Genomic DNA, 21,001 nt, shown 5'->3' with positions numbered 1-21,001 from the left:
ACAAAAACAAATGAAATGTTTTCCTTCCTATAGGCTCTTGGCAGCAAGGACTGTGATAACAATAAGAGAATGGTGGGCTCTATGTATTGAGATGACCGATCCTGTGCCAGGCACTGTGCTGGATGCTCTGTTATATGCTTTAAGCCTTACAACAAAGTGTCATTATTCTCATTTGACAGATAAGGAAATTAAGGTTCAGAATAATGCCACTTGTCCTGGGTCACAGAGAGGGTAGGACAGCTTAGGCAACTTCCCTTAACCCCACACTCAGCATGTTTCTTTTCTTCTTCTTCTTTTCTTTCTTTTTCTTTCTTTCTTTCTTTCTTTCTTTCTTTCTTTCTTTCTTTCTTTCTTTCTTTCTTTCTTTCTTTCTTCTTCCTTTCTTCCCCCCCCCCCTTTTTTTTTTTTAAGTTATCTTTAAGTATTCTATACCCCAGGTGGAGCTGAAACTCACCACCTGAGATTAAGAGTTCTCCAGTCCTGGGACAGCCAGCCAGCACCCCTGCTCCCAGCACCCCCACCCCGGGATCTTGTAGAGGGCTGAGCAAGCAGGTAGTTACCACCTGTATGCTGAATGACTGGTAAGCCACTGGCTGCACAAACGAGGGCCAGTATCACATTAGTCAACTTCAAACCTACCTTTGGCGATGTTGAAAGGACTGAAGTACCTGTGCCCAGTAATGCCAACTTTTATTACCACATTCTTTGCCTTTGTCATAGCTACAGTAAGAACTGCCCGATTACAGGGTGGGATACATGGGTGGTGGGTACTCAGACACCAGGGTGAGCACGCAGAAGCTGGATGACCTTTGGGATGCAGCTTGGGGAAGTCTGAGCATCAGCAGCCAAGGAAGGCTTCTGCTACCCCAACCCATGATTTTGGGGGTCCCAGTTGTTGGCCTATTTCCTCTACTGGCCTGGGGGGTGGTGAGGGTAGGATCGACACATTCCTGTGGCACCCTGGACACACCCATGCCCAGCCCCGCAGGCCCGATTGATACCCACAGACCATGCAGGTCCGTGAGTTTAGAATCTTTGAGCACCTGGAAAGTTCTATTGTTTTTTTCCATTCCTGCCCTGCCCTGTCCCACAAGCTACCTCCCGAGTGAAATACCCATGCGCTGAGCCTGAGGAATGTCCGCCTGGCATTGACACCCGGGGAGCCTTCTGGCCACCCCCTCTCCCCGCGCTATTGTGCAAGGCGGGCCGGGCACACCTTCTGGGGCAGGTCGGATCCAGGCCAGGAGCTTCCTGAGAGCGGGAGGCGGCGGGCGGAGAAGTGGGGTGCGAACGCCGAGTGCCCGCACCGGGGCCTCGGCATCCCCTCCCGGTTCCCCACGGCCTGCTGGGCGCGATTCTCCTCCCGCGAGGATAGGGGAGGAGGTGACCCCAGGCTGGAGGCCCCGGCGCTCCCCGCTCTTTCAGGGGCCCCCACCGGCCCCATCTCTCTCTTGGGTTGGGCCTGGGTCTGGTGCGCCCCCGGGCGCGCCGCTGCTCGCTCCCGCTCTCGGACCGGTCTTTGTCCCGGCCTCGCCCGCAGCCCCGGGTGTCCCGCCCCGCGGCCGCGGCGGGGGCGGGGCTCGGCGCGGGGGGGCGGAGCGGGGCTCGGGGGGGGCGGGGCTCGGCTCGGGGGGCGGGGCGGGGCGCGGCGCGGCGGGGCGGGGCGGGGCGGGGCGCGGCGGGGCTGCGGCGCCGCGGGCTGGGGCGCGGGGCGGAGGCGGCCGGCGGGACCGACGCGGCCGGGGCTGGAGCGCGGGCAGAGCGGAGGCCGCAGCGAGGGGCGGCGGGAGCGGGCCGGGCCGGGCTGCATGGCGCCAGCCGTGTCCTCCTGAGCAGCGCGGGCAGCGACGGGCGGATCCGGGCCGCGGCTCCTCTTCCTCGCCATGGGGGACGTGCTGTCCACGCACCTGGACGACGCCCGGCGCCAGCACATCGCAGGTGAGTCCGGCGGGGTGCGGCGCGCCGGGGGGTCCTGCCGGGAGCCCCCGGGCCACGCCCCCAACCCGGGCGCGCCGGAGTCGGGTCTCTGGGGGATCAGGCCCCGAGCACGGCGGGAGTGGCTGGGGACCAAGTGCTCCGTCCGCGCGGGTTGCCTCCGCGTTTGGGCGCGCCTTCCTGCCCCTAATGAGCTCGCCCTTCCCCCTCCTGAGGGAAGTCGCACCGCCCCCTCCCCTCCTGGAACCCCCTCCGAGCCGGCCCCTTCGAATCCCCCAACGCACTACCCCGATGGAGCTGTGGCCCACTCGGCCAGCGTGTCCTGATCTTCCTCCCTCACTGTCCCGGTCCCCAGCTCGTCCTGGCCCCAGCCCTAGTACACGTGGCTGACGCTTCTAGGGACAGGCCCCTTCCCGCCTGGACTGAGCCTGGGGAGTAGGGCTGGGGATAGATGGGGTGCACAGGAGGAGTAAGTCAGAACCCTTGCTTGCCCTTTGACTCAGGCTCAAGCTGGGTGCTCCAGCTGGCAGGCGTGTCCAGGGGGCTGGTCAAGGCCCGAGCCCGGCCTCCTCAGCCCCCTCCTTCAGCCAACCCTGCTCCCAGCCTGTCACTGCACAGTGGCCACTTCTCAGAAGGGCGACCGACCCCAGGCTTCCCGGGGCAGCCCCCCAGTGCCTCCTCCCCCAACCCTGGAGATTGGAGAGATGGGGTGAGAATTTCAGACTGCCTGGGAAACTCAGTTTTGTGGCTCACCTCTCCCTCCCTGGGTGAGGCTGCCTGGGTGGAATCCCAGCATCTGTTTCCCAGCCGTTAGATCTTAGAGAAGTCTCTTAATGGCTTGGCACCTCAGTTTTTTCCTCTCTGAAATGGGGCGAATAATTTCTTATTAATGAGTTGTTGAGAGACTCAAGTGACCTAGTTCATGCTTGCTTAGCCAGGGCCTGGCATAGAGGAGGCACCAATGCTTGGGGTGCTGGTCCATGTGGGGTGTGGGGATGGATGCGGCCGATGGAAGGAGGAATCTGCTCCTCTTGTTGAAGTTGCTACTCCCTGGCCAGTGAGCCCAGAGCACTGCATCCACCTACATTGATCTTGACGTGTCCTGCTCAGTCCTGTAGAGTTTCAGCAGTTGTGTTCTGGCCGCTGTACCCCTTGGGAAGAGGGACCAGGTGACCCTTAACTTTGTGTCTCCAGGTTGAGCCCCAAGGTTGAGCACAAACAAGGTGCTGGGGCAGGGTTGTTCAGTGACTGTGGTGTCCTGGGCCTGCTGCCTGAATTCCCCCTTTGTACCAGGCCTGGGCCCCTGGTACTGGGGTGAGGGTGAGGTAGAAATGAGTCAGACCCTCTCCAGCCTCAGAGCAGCGGGGGTTAAGTCCTGGAAAAGCCTCCTTATAAGACAGGCCTGGACTCTGGGAGGAGGAAAGCCGGGGCGGAGTCTTCCTGTCCCTCCCTGTCGGTGGCAGCCTCCTGGGGCTTTGTAACAGTCCATCCATTCACGACCTCCTGTTGGGGCCCCTCACCCGGCCTGGGTGGGGTGTGTTGCTCCTTCTTCGGCGGGGTTTTGCTCTCCCCCCTCTTCCTACCTTCTGGGCTGAGAACTGCCAGCCCCCCACCCCACCCCCATTTTACAGGGGTGGAGACTGAAACCGCAAAAGGTGAAGTGCCCTCTCCTGGACAGGGTTGGGTTTGTTTTGTGGATCCCACGCTGGGTGGAAGAGGGCTGTGCCCACTGAGCATGCTGGCCCCTCTCTTCTCAACACTTCAGTGCTATTAATAACCCTCTTGAAATGCCTCAAATTCCTGGTCCAGGCTCACCTGAGGGAGCCTCTTAAGTCAGGCGGTTGGGGGGTTGGAAGCCTGGGAGGTTGGAGGCGGGGAGGGGGGGGGGCTCTAGCCCCTTCCCAAGGAAGCAAGCCACCTTAGAGGTTTCGTTTGGAGGGAATGCAAACTAGCCTTTGCCGCCTCCAGTGATCCAGTGAACCGTGCACCCTCCTCACCCCACCCAAGGAGCAGTGAGCACTTTCGTGCCAGATAATTAAAATTCCAGAGCCCTCCCTACCTGGGGCCATCCCTTTGGAAACGTCAGCATTTGGAACATCCCTTCCCACAGTGCTCTGAGCTCCAAGGCCTCTTGGAGTTCTATGGCTTGGCCAGTGGCCCCTGCAGCGTTTCGCCCACCCTGAGCAGGTGAGCAGGTGGATGCCAGCCTGCAAGTCCTGGCAGAGGTCGGGCACACTCTGGCCCACAGTGCCACTTTGCTGCCGCGGTGCCTTTCATCCTGGGATTTCAAAGCCCCTGGCAAGTAGGGGCTTGTACTCACATAGAAGCCCCGTGGGGCGGGTGGCAGGATGAGTCCCTCCTACTTTCTTGAGGGAGCTTGAGCAGAGGAAAGAACCCTGACCTGGGGGCCAGGAGGCCTGGGTAACCTCAGGCAGTCACTTACTCTCTCTGGGTCTCAGTTTCCCTAGCTGTGAACTGAAGGCTGTAGGCTATTCGACAGCTCAAGTCCCTTCTGACTCTGAGAGTCTAACGGTCCCAAATTTTCCCCACGAATCTCCCCCTGGTTTGGGCCAGCACAGGCTTCCAACACGGACTCCACATGATGTTAACCAACGTGAACTTGGGCCAGCAGCTTAATCTCAACGTTTTAATCCGTAGAATGGGAATTTTAGTCGTTTCCTACTGGGTTCTATTGCAAGGATTTAATGAGATAGTGCTGGTAAGAAACTCAGCCCAGTGCTTTGGGGCATAGCGAGTGCTCAGCAAACAATTTCTATTACCTGTGAGAATTGCCATTCATTCTGTTACGGATTCTCTAGTGGGTGAGGAGAGTGACCAGGTGTTTTCAGTTTGAAGGGGGCAGTTGTAGTTGTGGTTTAGGTCCTGTTCATCTGGAATTTGTCCAATCCCCGGCATCAGGGTGGATACTGGTTCCTTAGATGCAGGCATCCACCAGGGTTTTTAGAAACCTTGAGTTCCATGTTCCTTGTATATTGGCAAATGTGTGAGATGGATGTAGGCTATCTATCTTGAGTGGGTGTGGAGGGCAGTGATGGGGGCCCTCATATAACTAGGAAGGAGCTAGGACCTGGGAGCGGTGGGGGATTAGGTCAACACACACCTTCCATCTGGCCCAGAGGACACGGCTGGGATGAGAGAGTGAAAGTGTCCGGGTGGGGGCAGCCCCGGTGGCTCAGTGGTTTAGTGCCACCTTTAGTCCAGGTCGTGATCCTGGAGACCTGGGATCAAGTCCCGCGTCGGGCTCCCTGCGTGGAGCCTGCTTCTCCCTCTGCCTCTGCCTGTGTCTGTGCCTCTCTCTCTCTCTGTCTCTCATGAATAAATAAATAAAATCTTAAAAAAAAAAAATGTCTGGGTGGCCCATGTTGGTGATATAGGAGGGGTTCTTTGCCATGAAAGCTAAGATAGAATAGGCGAGGAAGGGAGCTTACCATTGCTTGAGATGTGCAAGTAGGGGCAGGGTGCTGTGCCCTTGCAGGAATCCTGGTATTGCCGGGGCAGGGCAGGGGGCTTCTGCCTCTAGGACAACCTTGAAGGACTGAGCCCTTCTGGAAATTCTGTTGGCCAGGATGAAATTGTGGGAGCCAAGAAAACCGCGCCCCCCATCCTCCAACCATATACATAAACTGCCCTTAAGATTTATTACCTGAGGGATCCCTGGGTGGCGCAGCGGTTTAGCTCCTGCCTTTGGCCCAGGGCGCGATCCTGGAGAGCCGGGATCGAATCCCACGTCGGGCTCCCGGTGCATGGAGCCTGCTTCTCCTTCTGCCTATGTCTCTGCCTCTCTCTCTCTCTCTCTCTCTCTGTGACTATCATAAAAAAAAAAAAAAAAAAAAAAAAAAACATTAAAAAAAAAAAAAGATTTATTACCTGAAAGGGCTGGTGACGGAATTTCCCAATACAGTGCACCTCCCTTCTGCTGGGCTCACCTTTCCCTTTGCTAATTCTTTTTTAAATAGCAGCTTTATTGAAACATAATTCACCTGCTAGACAATTTATCCACTGAAGTGTACAGTTCATTGGGTTTTGTGTGTGTATGTGTGTGTATAGTCACAGAATTGTGCAGCCATTGCCATAGTCCATTTTAGAATGCCTTCATCACCCCAGAGAGAAATGCTGCACCCATTCCTGGTCACTCCCATTTCCCTGGGTTGTCCCCCTCCGTAGGCAACCACTGCTAATGCTGGCTGGTTGCATAAGTAATGCATGCACGAGCGATTTAGGGGTGTAGGGTGAGAAAGGGTCCCCTCCCTTGGCTCCCATCCCTTGGGAGAAACTGCTGGAGTTTGGTGTGTTCTTGTGTCCAAATACACGCCTCTGGGTCTACATGTGTTTAGCTCTGGCTCTCAGAAGAGGTACAATGATAACATCTCTGTGGTTGGACTGTTTTTTCACTCCGTATATTGTGAACGAACATCTTTCCATGGAGCACGTGAGTTGACCTCGTCTTTCCACGGGTGGGCTTCCTTTTGTGCATGGTGTCATTTATTTACCCATCCCCCCATTAAAGGACATGTGGGCTGTTTCCAGTGTTTTTTTTTTTTTTAATATTTTATTTCTTATTTATGAGAGTCACACAACGAGAGGCAGAGACACAGGCAGAGGGAGAAGCAGGCTCCCTGTTTGTAGTCCGATGTCGGACTCGATCCCAGGACTCTGAGATCACACCCTGAGCCAAAGGCAGATGCTCAACCACTGAGCCACCCAGACACCCCTGTTTCCAGTGTTTTGCAGGAATTTGTGGCTCTGCCCAAACCAACCTCGCACGTGTCCTGTGTCAGGTTCTGGTGTCAGAGAAGCTTCAAGATGGAACTCCCAGGTCAGGTTTTCATGTCCTGACACGGAGCTTCTGCAAAGGCCATCAACATTTGAAACAGCTTGGGATGGAGCATCCTCGCCCTGACAGTCAGATATGAGAAAAAGGGTATCTTGTGTATTTATCGAGCAGGACAAATCATGCCTTTTTCTGATTTAACAACCCTACCTCTCCACATGTGCGAAAGAGCTGCAGGTGCTTGGAGCGTGGAGGGAGGAAGGTGTCCCTTTTTAGCCACCCCCTCCTCCAGGTGCATGCATGGCTCCCTCCTCGCTGTCCTGGGCTTTGTAGAGACACGGGGCAGGCCGGAAACAGTGCCCGGCCCCGCCTGAGCCACTGCGGGTAGCCAAGGTCTGGGTCAGCCCCTGGGGGTGCAGCGTCTGGGGATTCTGTTCTGCTCTCGTGTCCCTCTTACATAACGCGCCTTTTGTTGGCTTTGACCCTGCCCTGCCCCTCCATCCAGCCTCCACTCTGTTCCTTTCCCATCACCCAGGCCCGAGCTCTCGCCTCACCCCCCCATCCTTCCCCCATACGTGGCCAAAGAGACCTTTCTAAGCCTGAACTGGGCCGAGGAATGAAGTTTAGAGGCGAAATCACTGGGAAATCACTCACCACCAGCCTACGAGCACCACTTCATATTTTAGCAGCATTTCTCTTCTGTGTTTATTGTTCTACATTGCTGAGACCATGACTCAATTTTTGTCTTGCTCCTTTTACCAAACGATTTATAATAAACATCTCTCCCTGGTCTTTACAACCTCCCTGGAAGCATTCCCAAAGGCTGTGTTGTGTTCCACCCGAGGCCATCCATCCGCACAGACGTTTTCTTTGCCTTACCCCTAATTCTGGATATTGCCGTGCTCTGCTGTGACTAGACATTTGGTTTTCAGGGGTGAACTGAGTCACTGTGTTTGTTTCCTTTCCTGCTCTGGTCAGCTTCCCTGCTGAAGACAGACTCATCCTCTTGACTTGCTCTCCCCCAGCCTGCTTCCACTAATCTGGGCTTTCTGAGGGAGGCTCCTTTCTGGGAGCTTGCAACACTTCTGAGCATCTTTCTAGGGGGAGTAGGCTCTAAGGGGCTGTCTGTGAGCTGGGGACACGGACTAGTGACATTGGCCTTTAGGTGTGTTGACCACAGAGGTCTGGCTGCTTTGCCAGCCTGTGGGCTGGACGAGAACGTGGAAAAGGCTCCAAAGAGAGGCAGGCAGCGGGGGCAGGGGACCTGGGAAGGGAACAGAGTGGCATGTGTCAGAGGCTCCCATGGGTTGCACAAATATATCCCTCCCAACATTACTCAGAGATTCAAGTCACCCTTTGACCGGTCGTCTTCTCTGCGTGGCCCCCTCTTCCTCTGCAGGCACAGCTTATGACTCACTCACCGTGGGTCTCCTTGCGGCAGGCATCAGGCATCAGGCATCGTCCTGTGGTTGCAGAAATTCCTGAGCTGCTTTTTCCTACCCCCATCCACTTCCTAGCCTGAGCACTGAGGGTTTTCTCTAGCTTGTGCTGGGCAGAGCAGAGTTTGTAGGAAAGAGGAAGGCAGATAGACACCTAGTTTTCAAATTCTGGAGGGTGGGACAGAGCCACACCCCTTTCCCGGTAGAATCTTAGAGCCTGAGTCACTGAAGGGTGCAATCTTCTGATCTCTCAGATTTAAAACTGGAAGAACAGGAGGTGCCCACCTCTGCAGGGCACCTGGTCCCACCCCCTGGGAACTGCCCAGGTGTAGAGATGTGCTCCCTGTGGCCTCCAGAAGTGAAGGGACCTGCCTGGTGACAGAGTGGATGGTAAGTTAGAAGGAGCAGGGAGTTGAGAGGTTCGGGGCAAGGCTCTGCAGTCAGATGGCTTGGGTTCGGGTCCCAGCTTTGCCACTGGAGTGGCTGGTATTTTGGGTATTTTCATTTACCCTCTCTGAGTCTCAGTGTCCTCTGTAAAAAAGGATGAAAGCACTGACTTCCTAAGGCATGAGGTCCAGGAGTGGCAATCTCTGGATGATGGTACAGCACACAGGGCCATGGGGGTTAAGGACACATTGAGTGGTAGCTGTTCTGAGTGGCACTTTGTTGAGGGACATGTGCCAGGTTGGTCCTGTGGCCATAGGCACCTTTACCCCCCATCATGTGCCCCAGAAAGAAAAAGAAAAGAAAAAGACAGATGGGCCCCCCTTCCCTGTGGGTCTCAAGCTTGGTCCTGCTAACCATTTGCTGTGTGACTCTGGACCAATGGCTGTGCCTCTCTGTGCCTTTTCTCCCCATCTGTGACCCCACTATCTATCTACTCATAGGAATTCCCTGCCACAGAAAATCCTTTCCTAGGGGGTCTTAAAGTATCTTCCAAAGGCAGGGCTGGATGGGTTTTGATGTTATAAGTTGAAGTGGAACATCCCCATTGTGTGCTTCTGAGACCCCACAGACAGAGGTGTGATGATGAGCTCTACACCTAGATGCACCTGGTCATTCTTTCTTTTAGTCTTTCAGTCAAGTACTGAGCAGCTACTGTGTGCCAGGCATTGTACTTGGCACCAGGGACACGCTGATGCATGCTCCTCCTTGGCTCTTGCCCATGTGGCACTTTCTGGCTGGCTGTCCCTCTGCAGAGTGAGTGCGGAGTGTTCTCAGAAGGGCAGATCTTGGGGATCCCTGGGTGGCGCAGCAGTTTGGCGCCTGCCTTTGGCCCAGGGCGCGATCCTGGAGACCCGGGATCGAATCCCACATCGGGCTCCCGGTGCATGGAGCCTGCTTCTCCCTCTGCCTGTGTCTCTGCCTCTCTCTCTCTCACTGTGTGCCTATCATAAATAAATAAAAAAAAATTAAAAAAAAAAAAAAAAAGAAGGGCAGATCTGTGAGAAGGTGGCCTAGTGAGTAGGGGAGGGTGGAGGTTAAGTGGGCGGAGCCAAGGGACTGGCCTTGAAGGGGAGGGGCCTTTGTCCTCAGGGTCCTGGGGAGGCTTGGGGGGGTAGGTGAGAGGAGGAGAGCCCAGTGGGGAGGAATGGTCTGGCTCATTGAGATGGGTATGGGGGCACATCAGGGCACAATGTGATGGGGAGATGGAGCCACCAGGCCTCTGTGATGGTGACATGTGAGGCTGGGGAGATCTGGGGTCTCTTCTGGTCAGCTTCGTAGGTTGTTTCATCAAGACAACCAGCGGTCCTGCAGCCTCTGCTCCCATTCCTCCAATGACGGGAGACTCACGTCCTTACTAGGCAGCTCTGAGTATGAGGACCTTCTTCCCTTCCAAGGGTAGAGCGGAAAGAGGGCTGGATCTGGAATCTTTATTTTTTTAAGATTCATTCATTCATTCATTCATTCGAGACACACAGAGAGAGGCAGAGACACAGGCAGAGGGAGAAGCAGGCTCCCTGCTGGGAGCCCTATGAAGGACCGATCCCAGGACTCTGGGATCACTGACCTGAGCCAAAGGCAGATGCTCAACCACTGATCCACCCAGGTGCCCTGGGTTTGGATTATCAGGACTTAGTTTGGAGATCTTGTCTCAACTACCTTGTCATTTGGCAGGTGTCTTCCCTTCTCTGGGCCACAGGTTTCTTATCTGTGAAGTGGTCATAATGGTAGCCCAGACCTGGTAGGTTGTGAGGGATCGATGAGGTGATGTGGTTAGAGCTCTTTGCACTCCAGAAGCACTGGCTCCTGTTGCCATTTGTCCTTACTGTGTGTATAGTCCATGATAGGACATTGGTCAGGGGAGTCCCTCCTCCCAGGGAGATCCAAAGTGCAGGGCGTGGGCCCCAGTGGGTAACTGGGAGCCCAGAAGGGGCAGAGGAAGAATGAATTGTGGTTTGCAAAGTGTGAAGCCCGCTTTCCCACCCACATATCTGTGACCAAGCCAACTGTAGCAGCTGTCCAGCCTCCTCACGCCTCATGCCCAACAGAGCTGTTCGTGTCCAGCCAAGTTTGTTAAGCCAGAATCTTCTAGAAGAAGAGTCCCTCAGGCAGGAGACTACTCACACTCCTGTGCTCCACCCACCTTTGATCACCCTACCTGGCGGCAGCTATTTATGCGTGCAGACTGGGAGGTAAGAGCCTCGGGGCTGGTAACAGGTGACCTTTGGCAGGTCCTTTTTTCTTTTCCTGCCTTGCTTTGTCTATCTGTGTGATGGGTCACTGGGACAATCTGTAGTGCCCTTCTAGCTCCAACTTCTTAGAGCTTGTGGGCCGTGGGCTGCATTGAAGGGGAAGGTGTGATATTTATTGCCTGATGCCATCTTGCCGGGGCAGGAAGAGCTCTCTCTGAAAGCCGTCTTATGCCGTGCCTGAGCCTGGTGGTGGGGATGAAGCATTGACATGAGCCCTGATCTCATGGGACCCATGCCAGCCACGAAGTTTCCATCAAGCTGGATGTGATGTGGTTTCTGTTACAAAGACAGAGGATCTTTATGTTTTCCAAAGTGCATGTTGGTTTAAACCACTTGGTCAGCCCAGCTCAAGAGGCAGCATGTCTGGCCTTGACTGAGAGGCTGGCTTCTGCCACCCAGAGCCCTGTGGCCTTGGGCAAATTGCTCTCCCGCCTTGGTGTCTTAGCTGTCAGTGAAATGGGAAGGTGAGCCCTGCTTCTAGGGTGTGAAGCTTCTGGGAGGCCGTTGTTTCTGGCACATGGAAGGTGCTAGGTGAATGGCAGTTCCGTTTTAGTTGAGTCTGGGGGGAGCTGTCACTTGCCCCAGCCTGCCAAGGGATTTCAGGGGTGATTGGACATCCACAGGAGGAGCGAGCTGACAATTGTACTTCTGTTTCACTTTTTGTTTCTGTGTTTTTGTTTATTTTTTGGAAGTGTTCTCTGGTGGGATGTGGGGAGAAGAGAGAACAAGGCTTCAGCTTTGGGAGGCTGGGCCCTGCTGGGCCAGGTGTGGGAGGAGGGGGAAGGTTTGCCTGAGGTTTGCTCCTGGTGTGCTTGGGCCACAGCTCCCTGTTGCCCTGAATTCCGAGTTTGCTGATGGGCAGCATCTGCTTTTCTTTTTTGGGCGTAGACCCTTCTTCCTCCTAGCCAGGAAGGACCCTTTGCCATCATCTGAGCACCCCTCCTCTGTTTCATGACTGAGTAAACCGAGGCCCAGAAAGAGCAGAGGACTTACCCAGGGTGTCAGAGGCTGCAGAGCTAGGACAGGAACGTAGGGCCCTAACCCCTGCACCAAGTCTTCTCCATCCCTGTCCCCAGGGACAGCCCCAGATGGCACAGACCGGTCAGGGAAGGAGTGGTTGGCCTGGGTGGGGCTGCAGAGGTTATAATTTTGAAAACCAAGTAAACAAACAAGCCCTCTGCGAGAGAGAAGCAGCCCTGTGCTTGGCCTTACAGATAGGCCTGTGTCTGAGGAGACCGCCCAGGCCTGTCCACATGCAGACAGTGAGGTGTTGTGGTGGATTAAAAAGGCAGAACTACCCTCCCCTTGTGCCCCCACTCCCATATTTCAGGCTGCCGGGAAGCGGGGAGAGGGACAGTGCCCAGCCCGCCCCAGGCAGCCGTCACAGCTCCCATGGGACTTGGCGCAAGGGGCTTCTTTCTGGGCCTCATCTGCCCCATCCCAAAAGGATGCTATCCCCATCCCTTAAGGAGGGTGGCGAGGGTGGGAGAGGATGTGAGCTGGGGGATTGGACACAGGGAGCCCCACAGAAACGACAGAAACTCTTCATTTCTTTGTGGCTGGAGGCGGGGCCCCGCTCCACTCCCGAGCAGAAGGGTTACTTTCTCAGTGACCCGAGAGTCAGCTCGCTCCTGGGAGACAGGCCTCCAATCCAAGGCAGGCCGGAGCAGGCCACTCAGCTTGGCTTTCCTGTTTTCCTCTTGAGATAGAGGCAGAATCCGAGAGAGGGGAACTACTTCCGGGGCTTGCCCTTCGGTCTGGGGGCTGGGGCTGGCCTGGAGCCCCCAGGGTGGGGCCCAGCAGACTTCCGGGAGATTAGGGGCAGAGCCTCTTTGCTCTCCTTCCCTTTTCCTGAGTCCCCCTGGGTGGCCTCTGAGACTCCATCTCTGTGGGGGGAGCTCAGTCTAGTCTTCCTGTTGAGCCTCAGTTTCCCCCATTGTATAAGGAAGGAGTTGGATGACAACCTCTGGGAGGCTCTCTGGGTCAAGTTCCAGACCACCCCTTGCAGCCAGGAACACTCTTCCCTCCTGGGGAAGGCTGGGTTGGGATCCCTCCTCCAGGCTCTCCTGCTCCCCCATGGTTGTGGTAGATTCTCATCTATGGTAGTACCGGGAGGGCTCAGTCACCGTGGGCTCCCTGGAGGCAGACAGTATGGGCTTGAAGGTCTGAGCTTGCTCTGCCAGCTCCTGGCCAAGTACCCTTAGGACAGTTATTTTGGTTCTTTATTCCTTAGAACCATTAGCTGTCAATTGGGAGTGTTAATAATAATCCTTCTCCAGTTAAATTATGTGTGTTTATTAATTACATTTATGCACCCTCTAACACAGTGCTGGGCACAGTAAATGCTCCAGAATCAATAGGTATAATGAACATTTATTAATTTAAGTTGCTTTAATTCCTGAGCAGTGACTGAATAATATATGTCATTACGAGGTTTACGGTGCCCCAAAGCTGTTTGGGTGAAGGGTCTGATAGGTGGAGAGGGTGCTGGGGGTGGAGGTGGTGGTGGTGCATGATAGGGGGCAGATGTGGGCGGGTTCAGAGCCCTGGCTGGTGTGACTTCCCCTTTGCCCATCTGGAAGGAGTGGTTTGGGTCCCACTGGGTCTGAGACCGCAGGCATGGAGTGGAGTGCGTGCGGCTGTACAAGGCTTCCTTCCTCCAGGCCTGTATTATTCTCTGACTCATGCCTTTGTGCCTTTTGTTCTTGTCCTTGAGTCTCAGGGGTGAGGCCAGGAGAAGCAGGGGCCCAGGGATTGGCTCGACTGGCACATATGGACAGGCGGACTCTGCTCCCACCATGCAGGGGAGGGGACACCTGGGTCCTGGGCCTGGCGCCCCTGCTGCCGACTTACTGGGTGTCAGGCACTGGAGCACGGGCAGTTGACCAAGGGCTCACCACGTGCTTGGCACCTGAACCCAGTTACCCAGGCCCTGGCCGTGTAGAGCTCAAGGCTAGGCAAGAGAGACGCACCCAACCAGTGGTTACCAGTCACTCATTAATTAAATAATTATCAGAGGGTGAATCATGACCAATTGCCCACCCTCCTCGTGAGCTTACACACATGCTGGCCCCGGGAGGAGTGCCTCCTATATGCCCTCTGGCTACAGATGAGGAAGCAGGCTCCTGGTGACCAAGGGACCCACCCCGGTCCTTTTGTCACTTGGTATCTCAGTTCCTTGCCAGGAAAATGGGCCCATCCAGGAGGGGGTCCTGCAGGCCAGGACCTGGGCCATCACTGGGTTTTAGGACGATCAACACCAGCCTCTAGGACTACGGCAGTGCTGACCTGGCTTCATAGCCCCTGAAATTCTTTCTCTGTGCATCCCCAGGCAGAAATAGAGGGTACAGAGGCTGCTGGGACTGAAGCCCTGAGTCCTCTGAAGGCTGCCTGAGGAGGGTGGTCCTCCTCAGTTCACACCACCAGTAGGAGCAACTGCAGAAAGTCCCAAAGTCCCTGGTGAACCCTGGCTGGCTGTTCCACACCAGGTGTGTGAGGCACATTCCACACCAGGAATTTACCTTGAATGCAGCCAGAAGGTTAGATTACATTACAACATCCATTAAAATGGGGGAAAAAAAAAGGAGGGAACCAATGTCTATCAGTAGGTGATGCTCAGTGGCACAGTAAGAAGCCAGTCATTGGCTGGACTTCAGAAGGAGGATTTTCCCTCTACTATGACGAGTAGCAACAGCAGCAGACATTTGCTGGACTCTTCTCTGTGCTCAGCCCGGGAGGGACCTGTGGCTGTGGATGGATGGGCATGTGCTGATTCAAGCCAGAGATGGTGGATTGATTCCACAAGTGGAGTCCCTCTCTGTGCCAGGCGATGAGGGCAGGTGTGGGTGGGGCCAGTGAAGTGGTGAGGGGTCAGTGGGTTCTCATCCAACTGGGAGAGCCTGCCACCCCCCAGCTTGAAGGTGTCCTTACTCATTGTCCGGCTGGAATGCCGCTGCAGGACCCCCGGGTGATGTGCACAGCTTGCTGGCTGCTTAGCACTGGGTACGGGCTGCTGGAGGTGAGGGAGGCCCACCAGGCTTGAGGACCCCTTTCTGCAGTGCTCAGGGTTTCCCTCTGGCGGTTTTTCTTGTGACTTCAGCTCTCTGTGCCTCTGTTTCCCCACCTGTAAAGTAGGGATGGCCATGACTTCCATACTCTGAGCATTTTTTTTTTTTTAAAGATTTTATTTATTTGTTCATGAGAGACACACAGAGAGAGGCAGAGACATAGGCAGAGGGAGAAGCAGGCTCCCTGCGGGGAACCCGGTGCAAGACTTCATCACGCCCTGAGCCGAAGACAGACGCTCAACTGCTGAGCCACCCAGGTGTCTGCATACTCTAAGCTTTATGATGCCATGCCTGGTGCCTGGCACATAGTAAACATTTAGAAGAGGTTTATGCCTTTGGAGTCCAGTGCCCCCACCAAGGGAGGCTTGGCCTTTCAACTTTGAGCTTTCTCAGAGCTCCCCCTCTTATTCTTTTTTTCTTTTTTTAAGATTTTACTTATTTATTCATGAGAGACACACAGAGACAGACAGAGACATAGGCAGAGGGAGAAGCAGGCTCCCCGTGGGGAACCGGTTGAGGGCCTCGATCCCGGACCCAAGGATCACAACCTGAGCCAAAGGCAGCCGCTCAACCATTGGGCCACCCAGGCGTCCCTCCCCATCTTATTGTTGTGTTGTTATATAAGCAATATGTGACGATCAAAGAAAAATTAGAAAATAAAGAGGAAAATGAAAATCTCCAATAATCCTAACCTCCCAGAAATAATGATTTTCAGGTGTTTCCATGATACATAATCAACAGTTGGGTGTGAGCATCTGCATACATGCCCTTCCCCTGCAGTGAGTTGAATGCTTGTGGAATATTCCATTATGCCCTAATAATCTGCATTAAAAATTTATTTATTTTTATGAGAGAGAATGTGTGCACATGAGTAGGGGGAGGAGCAGAGAGAGAGAGGGACAAGCAGACCCTGTGCTGGGTGCAGAGCCTGATACAGAACTCCATCTCAGGACTCTGAGATCATGACCTGAGCCAAAATCAAGAGTTGGATGCTCAATGACTGAGCCACGCAGGTGCTCCCCTCTAGTAGTCTGCATTTTTACTTACTCAGACAAACTCATTGCTGGGTATTTGGGTCGTTTCTCTTTTTCTTTTTTTTTTTTTTAATTTTTATTTATTTATGATAGAGAGAGAGAGAGAGGCAGAAACACAGGCAGAGGGAGAAGCAGGCTCCATGCACCGGGAGCCGGACGTGGGATTCGATCCCGGGTCTCCGGGATCGCGCCCTGGGCCAAAGGCAGGCGCCAAACCGCTGCGCCACCCAGGAATCCCCTCGTTTCTCTTTTTCATTGTTGTAAACCGGGCTGTATTGGCTAGCCTCAGTCATTTCTATGGGATTAATCTATCGGTTCCACCATAGTTTGAGAGCCTGCTCAGAGCCAGGTCGTGTGCGGGACTGTGGGTGCCAGGTGGGGAGGCTGCCATGGTTCTCACCCCATCATGGATCCCTTTTTGGGAGGACAGACCCAACATGGGTTGGGTTCCGCTAGCCATGGTGGGGGCCAGGGTGTCTTTGGAAGCTGGGAAAGCAGCAGTAACCCAGACTCGGAGAGACGGGGCAGGCTCTTTGGAGAAGAAGATGTGTAGGTGGGCTGGAAGGCTACAGGAGGAGAGTCATAGGCAAAGGGGCAGGTCTGCAAAGGCCCGTAGGTATTTGGGGGAACAGGATTTCTTGGAAATTGGTTGTTTTGCTGTGGTTCCTTCTGCCCTTAGTAGCAGCTCCCCCTTGCAAACCACCTTGGTAATTGTTATGCAGAGTGCTGGCACATCTGTCCCTCTCTGTGGCTGGGATCTTCTTCTAATGGGGATATGGGGGACACAGAAGCTGGGGACACAGAAGCCGGGTCAGATGTCTGCCCCAGCTAAGAATTGGCAAACCCAGGCCTCCTGCCCCTCTGCACGGTGTTCCCCCCAGCCCGGAGTGGGCAGAGAAGGCTCAAGTGCAGGGCCTCCTCAGCTCTAGTTTCCCAGACCCTTTGCAGGTGCTGTATCATTTGACAGAATCTGCTGGAACAGAAACTGAGGATCTGAGCTTAGGTGACGGGCTCGGTTTGTGTCACCAGGGTGGTGATCTTTTCTGCTGCTGATATGTGACCTTGAGCTGGCCTGGCCAGCTCCTGACCCAGCCCCACACCTACTGAAAGCATCCTACTGCGGTTGGTGGGCCCCTGGCTGACACATTGCCCCTGGGGCTGGGAAGGGTCTGTCCCCAGGCCTGAGCTGGCCTTTCTGGAAAACTCTGTTCTCCTCCTGTTTCTTAAAATGCCTGGTTGACCCAAGTTGGGGCCCTCTGATGTAATCTTATAGTCAGGGACAAATGTTTATATGCTAGGTGCTCTGGTTTGTATTTGATGCTGGGCGTACATCATGAATGGGACAGACAGGGTGTCTGCCCCTGTGAGGGAAATGGACACTCAGCAGTTAATTACTAGATGGAAATTGTGCTGATGATTAATGGGGGTTCTGATCTGAACTGGGGAGTGACTGTCAGGGACAGTGCTTTCAGTATCCCAGCCTGACAGGTGGAACGTGGATCAGTTGGATCAAGCCTGAACGACAGGCTCCTCTGGGTCTGTCAGGGTGGTCCTGCGTCAGGGTGGGGAACACTTTCTTTTAAGTCACAGTTGGAGGGTATTAGGGTCTTTTTTAAAAAAATATTTTATTTATTTTTTCATGAGAGACACAGAGAGAGAGGCAGAGACACCGGCAGAGGGAGAAGCAGGCTCCATGCAGGGAGCCGGATGTGGGACTCGATCCAGGGACTCCAGGATCACACCCTGGGTCAAAGGCAGGTGCTCAACTGCTGAGCCACCCAGGAGGCGTCCTGGCATTAGGGTCTTGAGGGTCCAGTACAAAGAAGTCCAGCCTCTTCACTGGACAGATAAGATGGAGAGCCAGGAAGGGTGAGAGACCTGCCCAAGGTCAGGTGGCAGTCAGGTGCCTGGCCTCAGGGCCCACCGCTCTTAACCCTGAATCACTGCCTGGAGCCTGTGCCTGGAGCATGTTTGTCACCTCCAGGAAAGACTGTGAGCCTGTCCCCACTCTCCCTTAAGGGATCCCCATAGAACTTGGACCTATTGGCTGAGAGCAGTTTCCTGTGAAGCACAGATGGGGGGGGTCACATAGGCACCTGGGACAAGGAATGCGAGGCTGGCAGGGCCTCCGAGGGGATTTGTCCTCATACCTTCTCCTCTGGAGCCTGAGGAGACCTGAAGCTGGCGACCCAAGGGTGGGGCAGGTCCTTCCTCCTCTGCTGGCTCAGGGCACGCCACAGAAGTCTTGTTACTTGAATAAGCTTTCCATCTTCTATGTGCGTACAGCCCTTCCAGGCTGAGGGTCCCTGGCATTTCAGCCCAGGATTGGGTTTCCTTCCGGCTCAGCAGCAAGCGCATGAGTGATTTTCATATTGGCTCATCTCCCTCCTTCCCTTCCACCACCCTTGTCTTCCTTTGTCTCTCACTCCCTGGCTTTGAGAAGGCAGGAGCTCTCCCCTGGCCCCCACCTCACTCCCTGTCAGGCCCCCGGGAGGTGGCCTGCAGTGTGTACATGTGCACGCATGTGTATGAGAGATTTTGGGCAGGGGTTATTCTGGGTCCTGAGGCAGCTCGGGAAGAGTGTGACTTAGACTTGGTGAAAGCATGTAGGCATCGCATGGCACTGGGCAAAGCAGGTGGGTGGGATTTGTGTCTCTGAGTCTATTTAGCCCTTTTCTGGTAGGGTTGGGCCACAGCAACTGGCACTTATTAGTGATTGGTTCTTATTGGAACAGCAGCTGGCATTTATCAGGTTCTTACCAACAGTCAGGCAGCGTGCCAGACATTTCTCATGCATTGTCTTATTTTGTTCCCACAACTACTCTTTGAGGTGTGTATTATTTTTCTCCCTGTTTTCTTGATAAAGAAACTGAGGCTTGAGAAGTAGCAGAGCCGGTTTGTCTGGTCCCAAAGTTGGCTTTTCCTGCTCACCCTCCTCCTGTGACAGAGTCTCCACAGCCTCCTTGTGGCCACCCAGCCTCTGCTTGCACACCTCCAGTGACAGGGAGTTCTCTCTCTCTCTTAGGGTTACCTGTCCCACACGGGACATCTGAGATAGAAAGCCCTCTCTGGAGTTCAGTCTGTCTTTGTTTGGTCACTTGAGAACAGGTTCCAGTTGGGCTGGGATGTTGCTATGGCTGGGTTTCCCCAGCATCTGTTTTCCCAGGGAATTACTCAGCTCTTTGGTTTGAGAGGAGTTGAGTCCTCCCTCCTTTTCCCTTAGCAGCCCCTACCTGGTACTCAGCCCTTCCCACGCCCTTCATCACATTCTGAGCAAGCCTGAGCAAACTTGATGTCGAAACGCTAGAGGGGGGCACCTGGGTGGCTCAATGATTGAACGTCTGTCTGCCTTTGGCTCTGGTCGTGATCCTGGGTTCCTGGGATCGAGTCCCACATCGGGCTCCCCACAGGGAACCTGCTTCTCCCTCTGCCTATGTCTCTGCCTCTCTGTGTCTCACATGAATAAATTAATTAATTAAAAGAAAAAAGAATCCTAGAGGAGGTATTTTTGTTAGCATTGATATGGACGTCTTAGTCAATGCAGTAAGACAAGAAAAAAAAGAGAGAGAGAGAGAGAGAGGTATAAATACTAAATGCCGAGAGAAGAAGACCCACATGGTCCTGCCTTTGTGGAGTTCAAAGCACCTTTCCATCTAGCTAGTCCCTTAGCTTAAAAAAAATTTTTTTTTTTAAAGTATCCTCTGTGCCAAATATGGGCCTCAAATTCACAACCCCGAGATCAAGAGTCTCATGCTCTTCTTCTGACTGAGCCAGCCAGGCACCAGCTTCTCCCTTAGCTTTGTCCACGCTGTGAGGCTACCTGTCGGAAGTGGAGGCTCAGACAAGGAATTCACCCACCGGTAGTGCCACAGAGTGGAGGGTCTGTGGTTGGCTGAGGTTTAGTGGTGTGTGGTTTGTTGGGTATTTGCTTTCATGTTTCTGTCTCCACTTCCCCTTTCTGATTAGTTAACCTCTGAGGGATGGGGGCCCATGAAGTTTGGACCCCAGGCATGTCACTTTCCTATGCTCTGAATGGCCCCCTGAGGGGCTGAGTAGCTGTTGTTCTGTTTCCCCTTTGCTGGCTTCCTTTTCAAGGCATGAAATGCATTCTAGAACACTGCCATTTGCACAGGTGGACACACCGTGGGATCCCTGAGCTTGTGAAAGACCCCACTGCTCACCTGAAAACTCACTTCCTGGCCATCAACACTTGGGTAGACAGGACATCTTTCCATTTCCAGTTATTATTATTGATAGTACAGCACCCCATTTGATCAGGCTCTGTAGATTTCCTCATTTCTTTGAATCCATATTGATAATCTGGCCAGGTGGGTACTGCTGGTCTTGGCATTTTACAGCTGAGGAAGGTACTAATATTAATACTCAGAGAGTATTAGTCACATGCCCAAAGTCCTACCGCTAGGGAGTGGTGGAGTTAGTATTAGTTTTTTTTTTTTTTTTTTTTTTTGAGTTAGTATTTGAATTGAGATCTTATTCCGGAACCTTGACACCACAGTGTTCTGTGAAAGTGCTCTTCTTGACATAGAAGGCATTCCTAAATATTTGTGGAATAGATTAATGCTTTCTTGAATATCTGAGTTTGTGTATTTCCTATGTCTTCCGCTTGGCACACTCTCCCTGCCTGGCCTTCCTCCTTCACCTAGTTAGCACCTCTTCATGTCTCAGGTGTGCCACTTCCTCCTGGAAGTCCACCCTGACCCCACCGGCTGGGTTAGTTACCCCTCCTCTGGGTTCCTGTACCTTCCCATGCTGTTCCCAGTTGGAGGCTTACCATGCTCATTGTAGGTTTTGTTGACAATCTGTCTCCCTCATTAAATAGCAGGGACTGAGTTTGTCTTGTTCCCTCCTGAATGCTCTCTGCCCCGTGGCTGATAAATGAGGGCAACGCAAAACTTTTCTGAGCTAGCACAACAGAGCCCCTGAGACCCCTACCTGAGGTTGGCTTTGCCCCCAGCAGTCATTTTGGGTGGCCCTGGGCTGGCTGATTGGAGGAAGTGAATTCAGGCTGGGTCCTGTC

At 54.0% G+C, this 21,001-nt stretch overlaps 1 protein-coding gene across 1 annotated transcript in view; it reads left to right on the top strand.

Moving 5' to 3' along the window:
- Window positions 1-1,739: 1,739 nt before the first annotated feature.
- Window positions 1,740-21,001, top strand: part of NIBAN2 (niban apoptosis regulator 2) — a 51,711-nt gene continuing 32,449 nt past the window's right edge. Inside the window, exon 1 of the mRNA XM_072777989.1 lies at window positions 1,740-1,938. Within this exon, the coding sequence (XP_072634090.1) occupies window positions 1,884-1,938 (55 nt within the window). The 5' untranslated portion in view covers window positions 1,740-1,883. The remainder of the gene's footprint in view (window positions 1,939-21,001) is intronic.

Source organism: Canis lupus, chromosome 16 (genome assembly GCF_048164855.1).
Source record: "Canis lupus baileyi chromosome 16, mCanLup2.hap1, whole genome shotgun sequence".
Taxonomy (NCBI): domain Eukaryota; kingdom Metazoa; phylum Chordata; class Mammalia; order Carnivora; family Canidae; genus Canis; species Canis lupus.
This window is presented reverse-complemented; position numbering and strand designations above follow the sequence as displayed.